Source organism: Microcaecilia unicolor, chromosome 5 (genome assembly GCF_901765095.1).
Source record: "Microcaecilia unicolor chromosome 5, aMicUni1.1, whole genome shotgun sequence".
Lineage (NCBI taxonomy): Eukaryota > Metazoa > Chordata > Amphibia > Gymnophiona > Siphonopidae > Microcaecilia > Microcaecilia unicolor.
Genome location: NC_044035.1, coordinates 333,235,912 through 333,258,363, shown reverse-complemented (window position 1 = coordinate 333,258,363; position 22,452 = coordinate 333,235,912). Strand labels below are relative to the sequence as shown.

Here is a 22,452-nt window from a genome sequence, read left to right as displayed (position 1 = left end):
AAGCAAATCAAATCAATTAATGTGAACAGGAAGGAAGAGAGGAGGGTAGGTGGAGGCGAGTGGTTACAAGTGGTTACGAGTCAAAAGCAATGTTAAAGAGGTGGGCTTTCAGTCTAGATTTAAAGGTGGCCAAGGATGGGGCAAGACGTAGGGGCTTAGGAAGTTTATTCCAGGCGTAGGGTGCAGCGAGATAGAAGGCGCGAAGTCTGGAGTTGGCAGTAGTGGAGAAGGGAACAGATAAGAAGGATTTATCCATGGAGCGGAGTGCACGGGAAGGGGTGTAGGGAAGGACGAGTGTGGAGAGATACTGGGGAGCAGCAGAGTGAATACATTTATAGGTTAGTAGAAGAAATAAATGGGCTACCCAATGCAGAGGAGGAGAACCCCAAAGTGCAGTGCCAGGAAGTTGGGGATGGGGAAGGAACTGGAGCCCAGTCTTCACTGGGGAAATGCTGTCATGAGACAGGAATTGATTTGCCTGAAGAGAGAGGGAGAGGGGGCAACTGCCTGAACGAATAGAGTTTGTTCTGGAGGAGGGAACAGTTAACAGTGGAGGGAGATATGGGGAATTTCTCCTGTATTTTATTTATTTATTGTATTTGTACCCCACATTATCCCACCTTTTTGCAGGCTCAATGTGGCTTGTATAACTCATGTTCTCAGTTTCAGACATGTGGAGGGTGCAAAAATCGTTCCTGAGCAGTCCTAGTCTGCAGGTCTGATCAGGCTGGGAAAATTACCTGGTCATTGAGAGGTTCACTAAGGGCACAGCTCTAGGCTGTGTCTTGGAAACTCTGGTTCAAGCCTATGAGAAACTTATGAACTGCCATGGACTCAAACTGCAAGTTTGGTTATGGAAGAAAAGTTAGACTCTTTGAGGCAAACCTACTACTGCTACTACTACTTATCATTTCTATAGCGCTACAAGGCATACGTAGCGCTGTACACCATACACAAAAAGACAGTCCCTGCTCAAAGAGCTTACAATCTAGATAAGACAAGAGACAGACAGAACAATTAAGGGTAAGGGAATAAAGAGGTGAGGATAAAAGGACAGGGCAAGTGAGTAGTGGTTAGGAGTTGAAAGCAGAGGTAAAGAGGTAGGCTTTAAGTTTAGAGTTGAAAACAGCCAAAGACGGGGCTAGACGTATAGGCTCGGGAAGTCTATTCCAGGCATGAGGTGCAGCAAGATAAAATGAATGAAGTCTGGAATTAGCAGTAGAGGAGAAGGGGACAGATCAGAGAGATTTATCAACAGAATGGAGGGAAAACAGTGAGTGAAGTGCTTACTAATGAACTTGACGTGGGAACTGTTTCGGGTTTGTTTGTTTTTTTCTTTTTGAGTCCTGAGCTACATGTTATAAGGAAATGACTTAACACTGCTTATGGAATTTGGTGCCAATTCTATAACAGCATTGGCACCAAAATGCTGTTTTAGAATACTAGTGTATGTTGGCATCAATGTGCCTATATTTAGGTGCAACCACTTATGCCAGGTTACATAGATAAGTTGACACCATGCCAATGGCTCACCCATGGGTAATCCTTCTCCCATTTACATGCCATAACCAGGGGCGTAGCCAGACAACAGAGTTTGGGTGGGCCTAGGCAAGAAGTGGGTGGGCACCGAGTGTTCTCCCCTTCACCCACCACCAAAACAAAAATCTCAGTTGGCGGGAAAACGCTTCTTTCCACCTTAGCAGTCTGCAGCAGGCACGCGCTGAAAACTGAGCATGAGCAGGTGCTGGTATCCTGGAGAATAGCGTTTTCATTACCATCAGGGGGAAGTCTTCTGCTGGCGGAGCTTGGGATCCCCACCTGCTACCGCTAGTATGTGTGCTGCTGTTGGGTGGGCCTGAGCCCTAATTGGGCGGAACCCGGCCCACACAGGCCCACCTGTGGCTACGTCACTGGCCATAACACTTGAATGCTACCCCTTGGTGCTAATTAGTGCATTTATGCAAGCCTTGCCCGTACCCAATTATAGAATTGCATTTCAGTGATTCCATTAGAAATGTGCATAGGGCAAAATGTTTTGTTGATGTATGCTTCATTTGGGTTTTCCCATTAATTTTCAATTATATTTGTTTTTGATGTGGAGGAGTTTCATTTTACACTTGTTGTTTTTTAATAAAATGTTTTGACATGTTAGAATTTTTAACATGCACTAATTGTGTTAACGATGCTAATTCCTGAGTTTATGATGTTAAATTGATTTTTTTTTCTATACCACCAAACTATTCTCTGCAATCTAAACACCTTTATAGTGGACCTTCAAAATGGGAGGCTTTATATAAGCTATGAGCTCATTTACATGCCTTGTTCAGCTATATGCTTTGCTCACCATAACATCCATTATTAATTCTAATTCTGACATTTGCATTCCGCCATTAACATACACGTTCAAAATGGCTAACAAAGAAGCTCACTGGTCATTACCCAGACACAAGTTCAGATGCCAGTCAGCACTGAGTCACTTGCCATTCTAACGGCCGCAAGGGGCAGGAACAAGTGGCTTTTGGTGAGGAGTGGACTTCTCGGAGGGGTGGGACTTCCGAAGGGGTTAAAAGGAGGGAGGTCTTTCATTGCATTGGGCTGGGGGGAGGGTAGGAGGGAAGGAAGGGACTTTGTAAAGGGCTTGGAGCTGGGGCTTAAAACAAACAAAAAAATAATGCGGATCCTGGCATAACCAGCCATGGCCCACATTATGCAGCTGAATATCGTCCGGGCTCGCATAAGCTCCAGCAGCCGGTCCACCCACATTTGGCCCCCAGTATTCAAGTGCCAATGTCTGGACACGGCCTGGCACTGAATATTGGTGGCTAATTCAGTCAGCAACGGTAAGCGTTTAAAAAAAACGCTGACTGTCGCCGGTTGAAAATCGGGGGGGGGGGGGGATTGAGTTGCTGATTTTCTTCATAAACTTCCTTTGATTTCAGGCATGACAGCTCAAATAAATAGACTTCTTCACACCACCCCTCCTCTAATTTAAACACCTGTCAATGTCCAAGGATCTAGATAATGAAATCTACTTTCAACAGATTTGTATACCTTGAGAACACTTACACCTTGAAATGGAAAAACAAAGCAGAAAAATAAAGCAACAAAAAAAAGAAGAAGAAGAAAGAAAGAAAGATTGAAATGATGTACTGTTCTATATCATATACTTTTTTGCTCTATGGGTTGTAATTCTCTCCAGACATTTACGAGGGCTAAATTGTCCAGCACAAAGTTTACCTACTTTCTGTGTGTATTCTGGGGTGTCCACTTTGAGGGATTACAATGCAGGGTAGGTTCACTAGAAGTGTTGAAATCCCCCAGCCCCCACCTAAATATGTTAGCATTCATCATAACCCAACCAACTAGCTATGAGTTGCGAGAAAACTTTACGGCTATAGATGTTGGGTGTATAAACACTACCCATAGCCATTCACCTGCCCTGCAGTTCTCATGTAATAACTCTATATGTTATGGAATGATTTAACTGGTTATTTAAGTGCATCTTTACAGCAATTTAAAAGAGCATTGAAAACATATTTTTTTCACAAGCTTTTCCTACTGAGTAGTTTGATGATATGAAGCTTTATTGTATACTCACTTGATTGTTAAGTGAGTGGACCTATTATAGTTGTCTGCTATTGTGGAGTGTGTGTAGGTTCGTATTATGGATTATGTATGTTTTAAATTGTAAACCACTTAGGATTAAGCAGCCCATAAATGTAACTAAATAAATAAGTAAATAAATAAATCATTCTCCTTCCCTTCACTGTCCTGATAGACACCAAGGCATACAAAAGCCAATGCTGTATGCAGCAAAATTGCCACGGTCCATTGACGCCCACTGAACGAGGCTGAAAACACTTCCCTCACATATTCTCTTTTTAGTTTTGCATGATCGGTTTTACTCAGATGAGTTTCTTTATACCTTAGATGTAAATCAAATGGAGATTAATGTTTGTATGTTTTTTAATGACATCTAGGCACCTTTTTTCAAAAGAGTGACAAGCCTACCATAGGCTTATCGTGTGCAATTTGGCACTACTGCAAGGCTACCAAAGGAGCCCGGTGGTAGTGCCTGCCCCCACTGCGCACCATTTCCGGTGTGCCAGAATTATTTGTTTTACTTTTAGAGCAGGGGGCTTACCTGGCAGTAAACAGTAAGTGTTGTGCGCTGCCCAGTTACCACCAGGTTAGCGCGGTAGCCCTTACTGAGTGGAGGAGTAGCCTAGTGGTTAGTGCAGTGGATTTGATCTTGGGGAACTGAGTTCAATTCCTACTGCAGCTTCTTGTGACTCTGGGCAACCCTCTATTGCCCCTGGTACAAAATAAGTACCTGAATATATGTAAACCGCTTTGAATGTAGTTGCAAAAACCTCAGAAAGGTGGTATATCAAGTCCCATTTCCATTTCCCTATTTGAGATTCTAGATGGAATGTTGCTACTATTGAGGTTCTGTTGCTACTATTTGAGATTCTACATGGAATGTTAATGTTGCTATTCCACTAGCAAAATTCTATGTAGAAACCTGCCCTTGCAGATCAGCAACGCAGCCGCGCAGGCTTCTGTTTCTGTGAGTCTGATGTCCTGCACATACGTGCAGGACGTCAGACTCACAGAAACAGAAGTCTTCACGGCTGCATTGCTGATCTGCAAGGGCAGGCTTCTACATGGAATGTTGCTAGTGGAGGAGTAACCTAGTGGTTAATGCAGTGGACTTTGATCTTGGGGAACTGAGTTCAATTCGCACTGCAGCTCCTTGTGACTCTGGGCAAGTCACTTAACCCTCCATTGCCCCTGGTACAAATAAGTATCTGAATATACTATGTAAACCGCTTTGAATGTAGTTGCAAAAACCTCAAAAAGGCGGTATATCAAGTCCCATTTCCCTTCTCATAAATAAGTGGCTGTAAGGGATCTCCAAGGAAATGGCTGTGAAGCAAGCATTTAACTTACTGCGTGGTCAATTCCTTAAAAAAATCCCCTTTTTACCCTCTGTAGTAAAAGGGGGCCTCGGCGCTCAGCAAATCCATGCGCCAACACCGCCACAGGGGTCCTTTTACCACAGCTGGGTGAAAGATCCCCTTAGTAATGTTTAGTGGGTCATCAATAAAGATACTTGACAAAAAGTAGCATTTTTTTATCAAAGTTTGTCTATCGACCTTTAGAGGTGGCATTCGCTGTTTATTAATGCCTTGTTTTGAAGGATTAAGATGTTCAAATAAAATCCAACTGGGATATTGCCCTACACAGAGACATAGAACAACATTTTCGAAAGGATGTCCAGTGCGAATCGTAAGTCACCGGTGATGCTAGTATTTTAGAACAGGATCTGCCAATGCAAAGCCTATTCTAAAATATTTGAGAAATGGATGTCCATGCGCTAATTTCATCTAGCATGAACATGCATTTTACAAACTGAGGCCCCCTTTTACTAAGGCGCGCTCACGTTTTTAGTGTGCGCTAAAATTGCGGGTGTGCTAAACATTAGAAATGCCAATGCATTCCTATGGGTGTCTCTAACGTTTAGCGCTCCCACAATTTTAGCGTGCGCTAAAAACGTGAGCACGCCTCAGTAAAAGGGGGCCTGAAATGCCTAAAGTATGAATGGGACAAAACAAGGGACATGGAGATAATGTAGTAGTAGCATAAGGATGTCCATGTTATAAAATGTTTGCCTCGGGGCGATCCAAGATGGCGGCGTAACAAGTTGTGTGAAGAGACGCTCTGAATCCTGGCTTGGAATACAAGTTTTCCTGCGAAAAAATGCTGCATTCTAAAAGAAAGGGGGTGACGCGGATAGTTCCCCCACATACCTCGACTCCCTCGACGACCCAAGCAGGCCTCGAACGTTTCTTCGCGCCAGTCTCCCAATCAATTGGAGGTATGGATCCCATAGCTGGGATCTCTGGGGAAGCGGGGACCCTGCTGGGAGAGGAAATATCTCTCTCTCCACCGATAACTATGAAACCTCCATGTCCGGCGTCAGTAGCGAATCCTGATGAGGAGCGCTGCCCTACCGGAAGTGTTGTGGGCAGGGTTCCCAGTGAGGGTCGGGAGACGTTCGAGCAGACGCCGGGAGCAAAAGCAGGAGCCTTAGGACGAACGCAGGAGGTAAATCTAGTTATGATATGGACAATGTTGAATAAAATGGATGTGACGTTACAACAGACCTCAGGAGAAGTCAGCACTTTTGATAAAAAATTTTAAGACTTGAATTCAAAGATAGACCTGATTAAAGGGGAAATAGCAGAAAAAGTAACTGCTCTTCAGCAGAAAGTAGATTCTTTTCAAGAATTTAAAAGTGGAGTGATAAAAGATAATCTCGAGATGCGAAGAAAAGTGGAACAAATTGAAACTTTTAACAGGAGACTTAATTTGCGATTATTGAACTTTCCTCAACTCCCTGGGATTAACCCACATGACTTATTCAAAAAATACCTCAATGAAGTTTTGAAAATTCCCCTGGATGCAATACCCCCTGTAAACAAATTATATTATATTTCAGCTTCTAAGGGAGAACTGGGGAAAAAACAAGATGTACCACACACTTTAGATCTTGATGATATATCAGCTATTTTGGAACAAACTGTAGATGAGACTACGCAAAGGTCAACTTTGATTGTCTCCTTAATTTTTGAACAGGATTTGCATAACATCATGAAAATGTACTTTAGGAATTTACAAACCTGTTTTGGCGGAGTAAAGGTGCAGATTTTTCCTGATGTTACAATGCCTTCTTGGCATTAAAAAAAAGAACGCTTGAGATAGGAGGGATGTTTTTTCTTGCCTATCCTTGTAAATGTCTTGTTAGGTTGGGCCAGGTTAAATACACCTTTTATTCACCAGATAGTCTAAAATCATTTCTTGATTCTAAACAACTGTAATAGTTAGAAATATTATGGGAGAATATATGCCGCCTTAATTTCTTTTGATTAAAGATTTGTAATAATTCTTCCCTAACTCTGATCACCCCTTTTAATAATGGGGTCTAAGAAAGCTTAATGAATTATGATTAAAAGAAAAAGTTTTATGTTTAGGAAGTATATTATTACTTTCTTTGAGGATTTAATTTTGAATGTTGTTATTGTTTCTTAAATAACGTGTTATGGCTGTATTTCAAAGCAAGTGTACTCTTGTTTAAATGAAAAAATTAATAAACAAATTGAAAATAAAATGTTTGCCTTGGCAGTGCTACTCAATGAACTTGGCTGTAATCAATGAGATTTACAGCACCCATCTCATCGGCAAATCGATATTCAAAATTTATGAAAAATTTTCAATAAGTCAGGAAAACTTGAAAAAATATCATAGGAAAACTTGAAAAAATATTTAATTCTCTTTTACTTACCTTCTTTTAGGAGAGCCATTCATTAAAAGATGGAAAGTACTGCTGGTCATGGACTCATTATCCAACATGCATGTTTGACTATATCAAACTGTCTCAAGGACTGTTCCCCTTTTGCATTACAATGCCAAGTTTACTGGACTTACAACTTAATTTCCATTTGTTTGCCTGGAATTTAAGTTGTAAGTCCTGTAAAATTGGCAGCATAATGCAAAAGGGGGACAGTCCTTGAGACAGCTTAATATAGGAAAACATGCATTTTGGATGATGAGTCCATGACCGGCAGTACTGTCCATCTTTAAGTGACGGTTCTTCTAAAAGAAGATAAGTAAAAGAGAATTAAATATTTTTTCAAGCTTTACTGACTATTATTGAAACACTAGTAAAAAAGCCCCGTTTCTGATGCAAATGAAACGGGGGCTAGCAAGGTTTTCTTCTGTGTGCATGTGGGAGTGTGTGTGTCTCTGCCTTATCTCCCCTCCCCCCTCTGAGTCCTTCACTGCTTTGCTGTGTTTTCCTTCACTGACTGTTTGTGTTACAGAGAGGGCGGGGCAGACACTCATGGGGAAACCGGATATCTCTCCCCCTTCACACTTCCGGCTGGAGGCTTCATAGAACGTTGGTGTTGCCTTTTATATAGAGAGATTTTCATAAATTTTGAATACTGATTTGCCGATGAGGAAGCGGGTGCTATAAATCTCATTGATTACAATTGAGCTCATTGAGTTGCACTGCTGAGGCAAACAACATACAATATTCAATTACTAGTAAAAAAAAGGCCCGTTTCTGACACAAATGAAACGGACGCTAGCAAGGTTTTCCTCGGAGTGAGTATGTTTGAGAGAGTGTATGTGAGAGTGACTGTGTGTTTGTGAGAGAGAGTAAATGTGCGAGTGTGTCTGTGAGAGAGAGTGTGTGTGTGAGAATGAGAGTGTGTGCAAGTGTGTTTGTGACAGTGTGTTTCACACAGATACAGTGTGTGCGAGAGAGAGAGAGAGAGTGTGTGTAAGACACAGACTCTCTGTGAGACTGAGTGTATGAGACCAAGAGAGTGTGTGAGTGACCATGTGACACATAGAGAGTGAATGTGATACAGTGTGTGAGAGACAGTGTGTGAGAGTGAGAGAAAGACATTGACTTTGAGAGAGAGAGAGAGTGTGTGTGTGTGAGACAGAGATACCTCCCCCCCCCCCCCCTCTGTGGTGTCAGGCCCCCCCTCCCTCCCTCCCTCTCTCTGGTGTCAGGCCCCCCCTCTCTCTCTGGTGTCTGAGCGTTACTGTGCAGGACACTGAGCTCTGGCTGTGCTTCAAGGAACTGACCAATCCTATTTAATAGAATGCATCTCCAACATTCTGAAGCCGAGAAACCTCGTGTGATTGGTCACTTCTGTTTGTGACGAACCCGGAAGTATGTGATGTCAATTCAGGAGATGGATACAGAGAGCAGGAATGCCTCAGCCATGCAGTCAGCTTCAGAATGTTGGAGGTGCGTTTTATTATATAGGATTGTTGTATCCTGGTGGTTTATAGCGTGAGAATATGTTGGTATTCCACTGGATAGTTTAATTAAGCCTGACAATATAGTGTTTTTGATCATGTTATAAAATGGCCACACAGAAGTCCATCTGGAGCAATGGGCTGTGAACCAGTGGGACCCTGTTAAAATCCCACTGTAGCTCGTGATTTTATTTTGCTGTGAACCCTTCAGGAACTGAAGAATATTTACTGTGACTTCCCTTAGGGGCCCTTTTACAAAGGCGTGCTGAAAAATGGCCTGTGGTAGTGTAGACAAGTGTTTTGGGTGCGCACAGAATCATTTTTCAACGCATCTGTAAAAAATGCCTTCTTAAAATGTTTGCCAAAAATGGACGTGCAGCAAAATGAAAATTGTTGTACATCTATTTTGGGTCTGAGACCTTACCGCAAGCCATTGACCTAGCGGTAAACACGGTAACCAGGGGGTAATGACCTATGCGTGTCAAATGCCACTTGGCGTGCGTGAAAATAAAAATTATTTTTCGGACGCGCGTATTGGATGTGCACCAAAAATAAAATTACCACAAGAGCCACATAGTAGCCGGTTAGTAACTCCATTTTGGCACGCGTAGACACTTACGTGTCTTAGTAAAAGGGCCCCTTAATTCCTCTAGTGGAGAACTGTTTGATTAAAGCAGCTTTCAGTAACCTGGATATGCTGGGTACCAGGTAGGTCTACCAGGGTCCATCTTTATGGATATAGATGTCCCTTCCCTTTATGAACTCGGAGGTTGACATCCATATTTTGGTCCCTCCCTAGCTCACCGAAACCATGCCCAGGCCAAGAATTCTTGTCATAAGGACATACTTCAGTTGTAGACAACCATATCCCAGCTCTATAAAACCGAGATTTGGATGTCCATGAATTAATGGGTATCTAAATGCTGGTTTTTAGACATCGGATACAAGGATCGTGCTTCTAAAATGAGGGTCATAGTAGCAAATTTAAAACAAAATAGACTTTTTTCCCCCCACTCGTATAGTTAAGCTCTGGAACTCATGAGTGAAGCAAGTGGTAAAATCAGTTAATGTAGGTGCGTTTAAAAAAGTTTGGGCAAATTCCTGGAAGAAAAGTTCAAATAAATAAATATAAGTCACTGCTTATCTCTGGAGTTAATTAGCATGTGATATTGCTACTTTTTAGGACTCTACCAAGTACTTGTGATCAGGACTGGCTACTGATGGAACAGGATATTGGGCTAGATGAAACCTTGGTCTGACTCAGTACGGAAACATATCTTTTCTAAGCTCAGAGACACATAATTCTATCATGTATTTCTTTGTTTTATTAAAGTGGGAACAGTAGTGTCTATGATTCTGAGCAATTCATTTTGGATCGCACAATATTTCTAGGGAATTAGCACCCTGCATTTTACCCAATAAGTTTGCTTGTTAACACAGTAAACATTCTGCTTCACTTATAATAGTAATTATTTACAGGCAATCAGATAATTTTATAATCCCAAAGAGAAATACAGTGTTCTGGCATACTGTGAAAAGAAAACAAATTTCTATGCAATGTGCAGATAATTTATTTTTGTTCTATTACACTGAAGAAGCAAATGCACATGAAAGTATAATGTAATGAAATCTCATTTTCTAGATGCTTATCATAAACAGAAAACAATAAATATGAGAATAGGTCTGTTTTTCACATATTGGGCCAGAAGGCTATATATGGCGCCTAAAAAATCCAAGCAGAACTAAGTGCATTCTATAAGATTTAGGCGCGGTGTATAGAATACATTTAGTCAATACCACAGTGCCTAAATCTATATTCTCCACTTATGCCAATAAAAACCTGGTGTAAATCCATACACGTAGATTGAGGCGCACTGACACAAATTCTATAATTACAAGTGGAAATTTTGGAATGCCCACAAAACCCCCATAAATACACCCATAAATACACATCTTTTAAGCTACGCAGTCTATTTTGAACTGCAATTTAGGCGCAGTTCTTTATAGAATACACTTAGCGATTTCCGCACATAAATTGCAATTACCAATTAGTGCTTATTATTGACTGTTAAGTGCTGTTAAAAATGCTGATGACCTTGTTCTGTCAATTAAGTTATGCTGGTATCTTTATGCGGAATCTAGGTGCCACGTATAGAATCCGGTGGATTCTGGATAACATCTAAGCATGAATATTTATACTACTGTAGGGCTGGTGTAAGTGATTACGCTTTAAATTTAAGCGAACAGAAGGAAAAAAGGAGAAGAGTTCCTAACGGTTCTAAAAGTCTGGTCTAACCCATCATGAAACGCCTTATAGGATAGATATTCAAGATTCCTTTTATTAAGTGGCGGTAAGCCCAATGCGGACTTACCACTCACTATACAGGAAGTACCGCCAGGCTACCGCAAAAGTCCAGTGGTACTTCCCATCCCTAGTGCGCCATCATTTCCAGCGCTACAAAAATGTATTTATTTTTGTAGTGCCAGAGTATACGGTAATCGTGCAGTGTCGCACGCTGCCCGGTTACCGCTGGGTTAACACAGGAACCCTCACTGCAGCTCCTTGTGACTCTGGGCAAGTCACTTAACCCTCCATTGCCCCTGGTACAAAACAAGTACCTGAATATATGTAAACCGCTTTGAATGTAGTTGCATAAACCTCAGAAAGGCAGTAAGTCAAGTCCCAGTTCCCTTTCCCTTTCCCTCTTTGAGATTCTACATGGAATGTTGAAACTATTTGTAGATTCTACATGGAATGTTGCTACTATTTGAGATTCTACACGGAATGTTGCTATTCCACTAGCAACATTCCATGTAGAAGCCTGCCCTTGCAGATCAGCAATGCGGCCATGCAGGCTTCTGTTTCTGTGAGTCTGACATCCTGCACGTATGTGCAGGACGTCAGACTCACAGAAACAGAAGCCTGCGCAGCCGCGTTGCTGATCTGCAAGGGCAGGCTTCTACATGGAATGTTGCTAGTGGAGGAGTAGCTTAGTGGTTAGTGCAGTGGACTTCCATCCTGAGGATTTGGTTTCAATTCTCACTGCAGCTCCTTGTGACTCTGGGCAAGTCACTTAACCCTCCATTGCCCCAGGTACAAATAAGTACCTGTATGTACTAGGTAAACTGTTTTGAATGCAGTTGCAAAACGCACAGAAAGGCGGTATATCAAGTGCCATTCTCCTTTCCTTCCCCTGTTACCAATGCTGATTAGCTTGTTAAGCCAATTAAGTTATGTGTATTGTTTTAGAATACACTTGGATTTCAACACAGAACTCTAGGCGTGATATATAGAATCCGGGGGCATATTCCTATGGGCATCCCAGCGTTTAGTGCCAGTTGGTTTTTAGCACACCTTAGTAAAAGACTCCCTTACTTTTCAGGCCAGATAGAAATGTGGAGTGCTTAAAATAAAACAACTTATACATTTACCTAGTTCCATTATACAATTTAGTTGGCAGTAAAGCCACAAATATTCAGGTGTTTTAACATATAAACAGATATGGTTTGATCGACAGACATTTGTGGATAATTGGAAATACTGTGAAGGAGCACAAATGAGAAGGATATAAATGAACTGGTTGATCCTTGGGAATTCAAAATGCAGCATTATTCTATTGTTACTTTGAGAAGAAGAAGAAAAGTAATTTGCATTCAAATTATTCTCTTTGGTATTCTGAGCAACAAAGGCAACAAGAGACTTTTGTGAAAAGTTGAAAGGGCATGGAAGAAGCTAGACATCTAAGCTGAAAGATGAATACATAGAAACAGGTAAGTGATTTAAGTTGAAGTAAATACAGCCATAGTAAAATTTAGAGCTGCACATATAGGGTCACTTTTACCAAGCCAAATTAAGTGCTAATGTGCACTTAATGCCAGATTCTATATAGCGTGCTCAGCATTCTACTACTACTACTACTTAACACTTCTATAGCGCTACAAGGCATACGCAGCGCTGTGCACCATACACATAAAGACAGTCCCTGCTCAAAGAGCTTACAAATTAAATAAGACAGGTAACAGACAGAATAACAAAGGGGTAAGGGGAATTAAAGAGGAGGGGATAAAAAGTACAGGCAAGTGAGTAGTGGTTAGGACTCAAAAGCGGTGTCAAAGAGGTGGGCTTTTAGCTTGGACTTGAAAACGGCCAGAGACGGGGCTAGACGTACATGCTCGGGAAGTCTATTCCAGGCGTGTGGTGCAGCGAGATAGAAGGAACGGAGTCTGGAATTAGCAGTAGAGGAGAAGGGGACAGACAAGAGAGATTTGTCAACAGAACGGAGTGCCCGAGGGGGGGGTGTAGGGAGAGACAAGAGTGGAGTGGTACTGGGGAGCAGCAGAGTGAATACACTTATAGGTCAGTAAGAGACGTTTGAATTGAATGCGGAAATGGACAGGGAGCCAGTGAAGTGACTTGAGGAGAGGGCTAATGTGAGCATAGCGATTTTGGTGGAAAATGAGTCGTGCAGCAGAGTTTTGGACTGATTGAAGAGGAGAGAGATGGCTAAGTGGGAGGCCGGTGAGAAGCAAGTTGCAATAGTCTAGGTGAGAGGTGAGAGATTCTAAATGAAGTCCAAGCATATTTTATAACAACGCGTGTAACTTAATTGACTTTAACAAATCATAGTAACATAGTAGATGATGGCAGAAAAAGACCTGCACGGTCCATCCAGTCTGCCCAACAAGACAACTCATGTGTGCTACTTTTGTGTATACCCTACTTTGATTTGTACCTGTGCTCTTCAGGGCACAGACCGTATAAGTCTGCCCAGCACTAGCCCCGCCTCCCAACCACCGGCTCTGGCATAGACCGTATAAGTCTGCCCAGCACTATCCCCGCCTCCCACCACCGGCTCTGGCACAGACCGTATAAGTCTGCCCAGCTCTATCCCTGCCTCCCAACCTCCAGTCCTGCCTCCCACCACTGGCTCTGGCACAGACCGTATAAGTCTGCCCTGCACTATCCCCGCCTCCCAACCTCCAGCCCCGCCTCCCACTACCGGCTCATTTTTAACAGCACTTAACAAGCAATAATAAACACTAATCATCGATAACTAGAATTTACATGCCCAACTCGCTAAGCATATTCTATAATGCAGAGCGCCTAAATTCTAATGTGCTTAGCCAAAAAAGAGCGTAGTTATGGGTGGAGAAATGGGCATTTTGTGGGCATTCCAAAATTTATGTGAACTGTTATAGAATATGTCCCTATGTGCCGAGATTTACGCCATGTTTTCCTTGGTGTAAATGGATGCGTAGTTTTAGGTGATGGGATATCAACTAAACATATTCTATGTACCGCACCTAAATCTGGGTGCCGCTAATAGAATCTGCTTAGGTGAAAACTTGTTCCACGTGTATTTTTTATGCACCATACAGAGAATCTCGGCCTTAATTAAGGAAAAATGGCCTAACACAGAATGCTCTAAAATGTTCTGCATTAATTTTGTCATTTGCACATGCTAACCCCCAAATTCTTTAAATGGCACCTAAAATTGGGTCTCTAAATGCACACCCAGTTATTGAATAAGGTCAGTTATGTGTGAGAGCGGAGAGATGATGAATATTTCATTGCATCCAGTTGTATTCTGGATTTGCACGTGCAACTTAATTAGTTAACTAGCCAATCAGCGCTGATAATTGCCATTTAGCAAGCACTAGTAGAGGAGTAGCCTAGTGGTTAGTGCAGTGGCCTTTCATCCTGGGGAACTAGGTTGGATTCCCAGTGCAGCTCCTTGTGACTCTGGGCAAGTCACTTAACCCTCCATTGCCCTAGGTACAAATAAGTATCTGGGGAAATGTAGCTGCAAAAACCACAGAAAGGCAGTATAGCAAGCCCCTTTTCCCTAACAGAGGCTTAGCATGCTGAAAAATACTTACTGCAGAAACACGCTAAAGCTTCTTCATAATTTCCCTCTTTGTGTGTGGTAGATATGCATAAATTATTTTTTTTTAATCTTTTTTTAGGGGTATGCCAAGAGTAGAGCATGGGCACACTAACTGGTCAATGTGATTGAATGGACTATAAGGTTTTTAAATAAAGAAAGAAAAGAGGGTGGCCTGTGTTCCTGGTGTCAGCTAAATGCGCTGTGATTGGTAGGCAGGCAGGCACTTCTGTGGCAATCGATAGTAATTTGGAGTCTTCCTGGGAAAGAGGATGGCGTGTGGCTACAGGAAGCATCCTGCAGAAGCATTTATTAAGCAAAAAACAAAAAAAGGCTGTAGGCACAGGCAGCTCCTTGTGACTCTGGGCAAATCACTTAACCCTCCATTGCCCCATGTAAGCCGCATTGAGCCTGCCATGAGTGGGAAAGCGCGGGGTACAAATGTAACAAAAATAAAATAGATATTATTGGAGATTCTACATGGAATGTTGCTACTATTGGAGATTCTACATGGAATGTTGCTATTCCACTAGCAACATTCCATGTAGAAGGCTGCGCAGGCTTCTGTTTCTGTGAGTCTGACGTCCTGCACGTACGTGCAGGACATCAGACTCACAGAAGCAGAAGCCTGCGCGGCCACATTGGTGATTTGCAAGGGCCGACTTCTACATGGAATGTTGCTAGTGGAATAGCAACATCCCTATGTCTGGGATGTTTCAGGGGCAGAGTCCAGTTAGCTCCCAATATTCAGAGCTAAACAGGCATGTTTAGTGCATAAATAGGACCACATCAATAGTTGCCCTATCTTTATGCGCTAGCCCATAGCCAGCTACATCTAGTCAGCTTTTTACAAAAATGGAAATTCAATGCTGAAATCTGCACAAGACATTAAATTGAATTTTCAGTTTTAGCTCTGGCAGCAGATAAAAAAAAAATTGCTCTCTGTTGCCAGCTGAATATCAGCTGGCTACTTTTCTTTATAGAATAAAGGCACAAGTGGCTGAAAGCATTCTTATTAAGGTTCAATCACTTACACTAACTCTATAGCTCTATAGCTGGTGTAAATGCTCATGCCTTGATATTAGCATGGAAGTGTATATGTAATAAGTATTCTATAATGTATGTGTGTACTTGTGTGCTCTGATCAAACTCCCCCTACGTGCATACCAGCCAACAAAGTATATACTATTAATTCAAGGTGTGTACTTTTTCTGGGTAAATATAACATCAGGGCATTCTAGGGAGGTAAAATTCCTTGACAAAATCAAGGATTGTTTTATGGACCGGCTGGTACAAGACCCAACAAGAGTTGGACATTTTTAGACCTAGTCCTTAGTGGAGCACATGATCTGGTGGTAGGGCCACTTGATAAAGGTGATCGTAATAATATGATCAGATTTGATATCGGCTTTGGAGTAAAGGGGAAATCTAATACGCTAGTATTTAACGTTCAAAAAGGAGACTATGATAAAATGAGAACGGTGAAAAAAAACTTAGAGGAGTAGCAGTTTACTTTGACCGATGGCGTTCTACAGGAGCCACTGCATTTTCCTTGGTGGGAATTATACATGAAACTTAAAATTCTGCTCCTACGGAGCTCCCTACCTTGATATTGAATTTGGACCCCTGAAGCAGGCGTTCTGTATGCTGAAACTCGGCCTGTGTCAGGTCTTATTTCAATAAAAAGACTCCTGTTGTCTCAGTCTTGAAGGCCCAGTTGTGCTTTTTTTTTCTGTTTGTGTGTTCAAAAATACCATCCTGGAAGCGCAGGCCAAATATATTCCGTGTATTAAAAACGGAGGAAGGAAGACCAAATGACAGCTGGAATGGTTAAAAAATTTAGATGAAGGAAGCTATTAGAACTAAAAGAAAATCCTTCAGAAAATGGAAGAAGAATCCAACTGAAAATAATAAGAAACAGCATAAGGAATGTCATGTTAAATGCAAATCACTGATAAGGAAGGCAAAGAGGGACTTTGAAAAAAAAAAAGATTATGTTGGAGGCAAAAACACATAGTAAATTTTTTCTAAAGTATATTACAAGTAAATAGCTGGCAAAAGATTCAGTTGGACTGCTGGATGACCGAGGGGTAAAGGGGGCACTCAGGGAAGACAAAACCATAGCAGAGAGATTAAATGAATTATTTGGTTCAGTCTTTACTGAAGAAGATTTGGGAGAGATACTGGTACCAGAAAACATATGTAAAGCTGGAAGATGTAATGGTCCAATTTGACAAACTGAAGAGTAGCAAATCACCTGGACCAGATGGTATTCATCCCAGAGTACTGATAGAATCGAAAAAATGAAGTTGCAGAACTATTGTTAGTAATATGTAATCTATCTTTAAAATTAAGCACCCTACCAGAAGATTGGAGGGTGGTCAGTGTAACGCCAATTTTGACAAAGTACCTCATGAAATACTCCAGAGGAAATTGGAAAGTCATGAGATAGGAGATAGTGTACTATTGTGGATTTTAAAACTGGTTAAAAGATAGGAACCAAAGAGTAAGGTTAAATGGTCAGTATTCTCAATGGAGAAGGATAGATAGTGAGGTTCCCCAGAGGTCTATGCTGGGACCATTGCTTTTTAACATATTTATAAATGATCTAGAGATGGGAGTAACTAATGAAGTAACCAAATTTTCTGATGACACAAAGTTATTCAAAATTGATAAATTGCAAGAGGATTGTGAAAAAATTACAAGAGTACCTTGCATGACTGGGAGACTGGGCATCTAAATGGCAGAAGATGTTTAATGTGAGCACGTGTAAAGTGATGCATGTAGGGAAGAGGAGCCCAAACTATAGCTACATAATCCATGGTTCTACATTAAGAGTCACCAACCAGGAAAGGAATCTAGGTGTCATTGTTGATGATATGTCGAAACCCTCTGCTCAGTGTGTGGAAGTGGCTAAGAAGGCAAATAGAATGTTAGGTATTATTAGGAAAGGAATGAAAAACAAAAACGAGGATGTTATAATGCCCTTGTATCCGTCCATGGTGTGACTGCACATTGAATATTGTGTGCAATTCTGGTCAAAAATGATATAATGGAATTAGAAAAGGTACAGAGAAGGGCAAAGAAAATGATAAAGGGGATGGGATGACTTCCCTTTGAGGAAAGGCTAAAGTGGTTAGGGCTCTTCAGCTTTGAGAAGAGATGGCTGAGGGGGGATATGATAGAGGTCTATAAAATAATGAGTGGAATGGACTGGGTAGACGTGAATTACTTGTTTACTCTTTTCAAAAATGCTAGGACTAGGGGGAATGCAACAAAGCTACAAAGTAGTAAATTTAAAACAAATCGGAGAAAATAGTTCTTCATTGAACGTGTAATTAAACTCTGGATTTCGTTGCCAGAGAATATAGTGAAAGCAGTTAGCTTAGTGGGTTAAAAATAAAAGTCCATAAGCCATTTTTATGATGACTTGGGGGAAAATCCACTGCTTATTTCTAGGCTCCTGGATGCTCTATTATATCCATTACATCTAAGAACAGATAAGTGTTGTAACTCTTAAATTTGGGGCTACAACAGAATTTTTAATTGATATCTTCCACATATTTTGCACATTGCACTTAATCACAAGGCATTGAAAGTAAAATCAATAAATAAAAATACGGATGGTAGGGGGTGGTCAATGATAATACCACGTCACAAGAATAAGGCAAAAAGAAACACGCCAGTGTGTGAGCCTGAAGTGACTATATGAGACTTCCCCATTATTATCACCGATTATGATATGTGTGCAAATGTTTCTACTTTGAGTTTCCTTGTTATTTCTAGGATAAGCAGCATAAAATGTACTGTTTTGGGATCTTGCCAGGTACTTGTGACCTGTACTGGCCACTGTTGGAAACAGGATGCTGGACTTGATGGACCTTCGGTCTGTCCCAGCATGGCAATACTTACATACTTATAAATACTTAGTACTTGATATTCTATATGAGGCCATTTATGTGCCTAAGAGGCCACTTACATGTGTCAAATGACTACAATACTACCATTTACATGGTTTCTGGCCACTTAAAACAAGGTGGCTTATTAATCAGGCTTCTTTTGTAGATAAAAAAAAAGGAAGTGGAACTGTGAAGTGGGGAGAGTCTTGAGTGGGCCAGGAGCAACTGAAGAGGGGCTGGATTAGGGAGAAGTGACTGTTCTCTGCTCTGCTCCAAGCTCTCAATTTCCCCTCCTCTTCCCAGCAGGCTGCTCGGAAAGGAGGGAATAGTGTGGAATACCCTTGCTACACTGGAATCTGAAAATAAATGGTGGAACTACGTTCCAGGCCATTCACCCATAAATTAAGCACCCCCTGTTAATGTGTGAAGTGACCTTTGCAAAATTCTATGCATTGCCTTGCTTCTCTCCCTGAATTAACTTTTCACGGTGACTCCTACATGATCTCATCTATATCTTCAGTGGTATTATCAGTCAGTTTACTCAAAGAGTATGACATAGTGGTTGAACCACTTCCCACGTCTGTTGTAGTAAATCATTCTTTGTCCTATTTTCAACTATCAAAAACATAGCAAGGAACGATCTTCAATATTCCGGTAGATGGATGAGCCTCATTCCACCTATTTATAACACTAATTAGCAAAGTCATCATTATGATGGAAATAGTGCCACGGCAAGTACATATTGCATATATTTGGTGCTTACCTTCATTATTTTTGATGGTGAAATTAGGATTATTAGCCATTTCAGGTAAAAGGCTGTAGAAAAAATAATGTCCATTCTTTGGGTCATCATTGTCAATGGCACTAACAGTTTGAATTATCTACAACAGAGGAAAGATACATTTAATCATATCGTTAGATAATTTGGGGATAATTTTAGAAAACATTTTCTCTATATAAAGCAATTTTTAAATGTGGGGTATGCATGCGTAAAATTAAGTGCCCAGATAAGAGTATGTCTAACTTTCGGATCCTTTTTACTAAGCTGCAGTTGGTGTTAATGCACACCTAACACAACCACATGTCGCTCAAACATTGTTTGGTAATTTGGAAATCTGTATATGAGAACTAAATGCTAAATAATTGTTTGTTTTTTTTGTGGGGGTATGTGAAAGCTATAGTATAAAAAGAAGTTTTAGAAAGATAAGTGAACGTATATTTATACATTAAAAAAAAAAAGGAAGACCAATGATGATTTGGGGGTATTACTTCAATGAAATAACCCAGCTGAGGATTTCATAAAAACATAAAAAATAACATTTGAATTTGTAAACACTGAATCACATAGACCAGTTGCAATTTAAGGTAATTATTGCTAAAAATTAATATTCATTGGCCAAGCAAGGCCTTTATAAAATAGGCACCTTACAGAAACCATCTTTATATTATGACATTATGCATATCGCAAATTTACATTTAAAGTCCAAGTTACAATATACATTTTGCAAATTTCACAATTTGAAATGTCATTATTAAAAGTCCAGGATGTCTAGGTCAGAAAAGGGATGGATATGTCAGAACCTTCAAAATTTCCTGAGTATTTTACAAAAGGCTTGTGGAACTTGGAGTCTTTTATAAAGTACATATATAGAGAGGTGCAGGAGTACACATGCATTTACTGGCATTTACAGAAGGAAGAGTTATTTCCCAATAAATACACAGGTAAAGAAGATTAGCTTTAGGTAGGGTCATACACATGTAAACGGTGGCTCTTAGATGTGTAGGGGCCAATTTGGCAAATAGTCACATAGCACAGACAAGAACATAAGAATAGCCATACTGAGTCAAACCAATGGTCCATCTTACCCAGTATCCTGCTTCCAACAGTGTCCAATCTAGGTCACAGGTACCTGACAGAAACCCAGTTAGTAGCTACTAATCCCGGAGCAAGCAGTGGCTTCCCCCATGTCCATCTCAATAACCGACTATGAAGTTTTCCTCTAGGAGATTGTTCAAACCTTTTTAAAACATATTTTTATTACATTTGTACCCCATGCTTTCCCACTCATGGCAGGCTGAATGCGGCTTACATATTGTATACAGGTACTTATTTGTATGGAGGGTTAAGTGACTTGCCCAGAGTCACAAGGAGCTGCCTGTGCCTAAAGTGGGAATTGAACTCAGTTCCTCAGGACCAAAGTCCACCACCCTAACCACTCCTCCACTCCATATGTACATTAGCTGCTGTTACCACATCCTCCAGCAGCGAGTTCCAGAGCTTAGCTATTCATTGAGGTAAAAAAATATTTCATCTATTTGTTTTAAAAGTATTTCCATATAATTTCATTGAGTGTCCCCTAGTCTTTATACCTTTTGAAAGAGTGAAAAATCGATTCACTTCTACCCATTATACACCATTCAGGATTTTATAGACCTCAATCATATCCCTCCTCAGCCTTCTCTTTTCCAAGCTGAAGAATACTAACCTCTTCAGCTTTTCCTCAAATGAGAGGGATTCCATCCCCTTTATCATTTTGGTTGCTTTTTGAACCTTTTCTATTTCCACTATATCTAGTTTGAGATACGACAACCATAATTGAATGCCAGATTTTGTAGCCAATTATCCCAACTCTAAACTTAAAGGGGTGAAATAGGGTGCTGAAAAAATTGGTGCTGGAAAAAGTGCTATTATAGAGGCCACACTTAAAGTTAGGTGTGGTTTATAGAATAGCGCTTAAGCCTGGGACACGTGCCTAACCTTAGGCGTGGCCATTTCCACCAGCTGAAACATGGTGCAAATGTACATGTCTAAATTGGACGCATAGCCCCCCCCCCCCAATTCTATAACACACATGAATGCTAGGAATGCCCCCCTTCCGCCCATGACCCTTGCTTGCATGCAAAATGTAGGCGCGGAAACCATGCCTACATTTATGCATTCAAGGTCCAATTAAATCTAATTAGTGCAATAATTGCTTGCTAAAAAGCCAATTATTGGTGCTAATTAGCTTGGTATTCAATTAAATTGTGCACACACATTGGGCATATGCCTAAATTTGAACGAGCAATTTTTGGCAACTTTCATAGAGTTAGGGGGTAAATGTTTGACTTTGAGAGGAGAAAGTCAATAAAATTTCCTATGTTTCATATCATTTAGGCCTCCTTTTGCTAAACTGCAGGTAGCACTAACGCATGCTTATCGCAGCTTACAAATGTTTACTGTGAGACATGCTGAGGTGTCCTGCAATAAGTTCCAAATGCACGTGTGCAAACTATAAACTACAAAATATTACTTTTTTATTTGGTGGGGGGGTGTCTGGGGGCAGACAATGGGCATTTCTGTGCTAATCAGCACACCTACATTGCTGTGCACTTACTGATTAGTGTGGGATTAGCACATGAGCCCTTACCACCTATAAAATAGGTGGTGGTAAGGGCTTACATGCTCATTTTTGTTAATGGCCATGCACTATTGTCAACACAAGCACATAACCATTAATTCAGAAAATGGAAAAGCGGCCATTTTTCAGCAGTGGTAAAAAGTGGGTGTCAATATCAATGGTAAAGCTTTTGAAAAATAAATGTATTCCCTCTGAAACATGGAAAATGCACTCATACTACAAGTCTTTATAGTATTCTGCAGACATACATGTGTGAATAGCTGCTATCCTAAAATCACTAGTTATATGTACAATAGTAAATGACATGAGGACATGGACCTGTGGTAATCACAGGGATGAGGACAGGGATAGAGCCCGTGGGGATGGGGCAGGGACAGAGATTACAGGTACAGGGACAGAGCCCACGTGGGATGGGGAGGGGACGGG

The 22,452-nt window shown here is 41.0% G+C and overlaps 1 protein-coding gene across 1 annotated transcript in view; it reads right to left on the bottom strand.

The window, feature by feature from the left end:
* CDH8 (cadherin 8) overlaps nucleotides 1–22,452 on the bottom strand; it is a 590,312-nt gene that overhangs the window by 79,100 nt on the left and 488,760 nt on the right. The window contains exon 9 of the mRNA XM_030204496.1: nucleotides 19,389–19,506. Within this exon, the coding sequence (XP_030060356.1) occupies nucleotides 19,389–19,506 (118 nt within the window). The remainder of the gene's footprint in view (nucleotides 1–19,388; nucleotides 19,507–22,452) is intronic.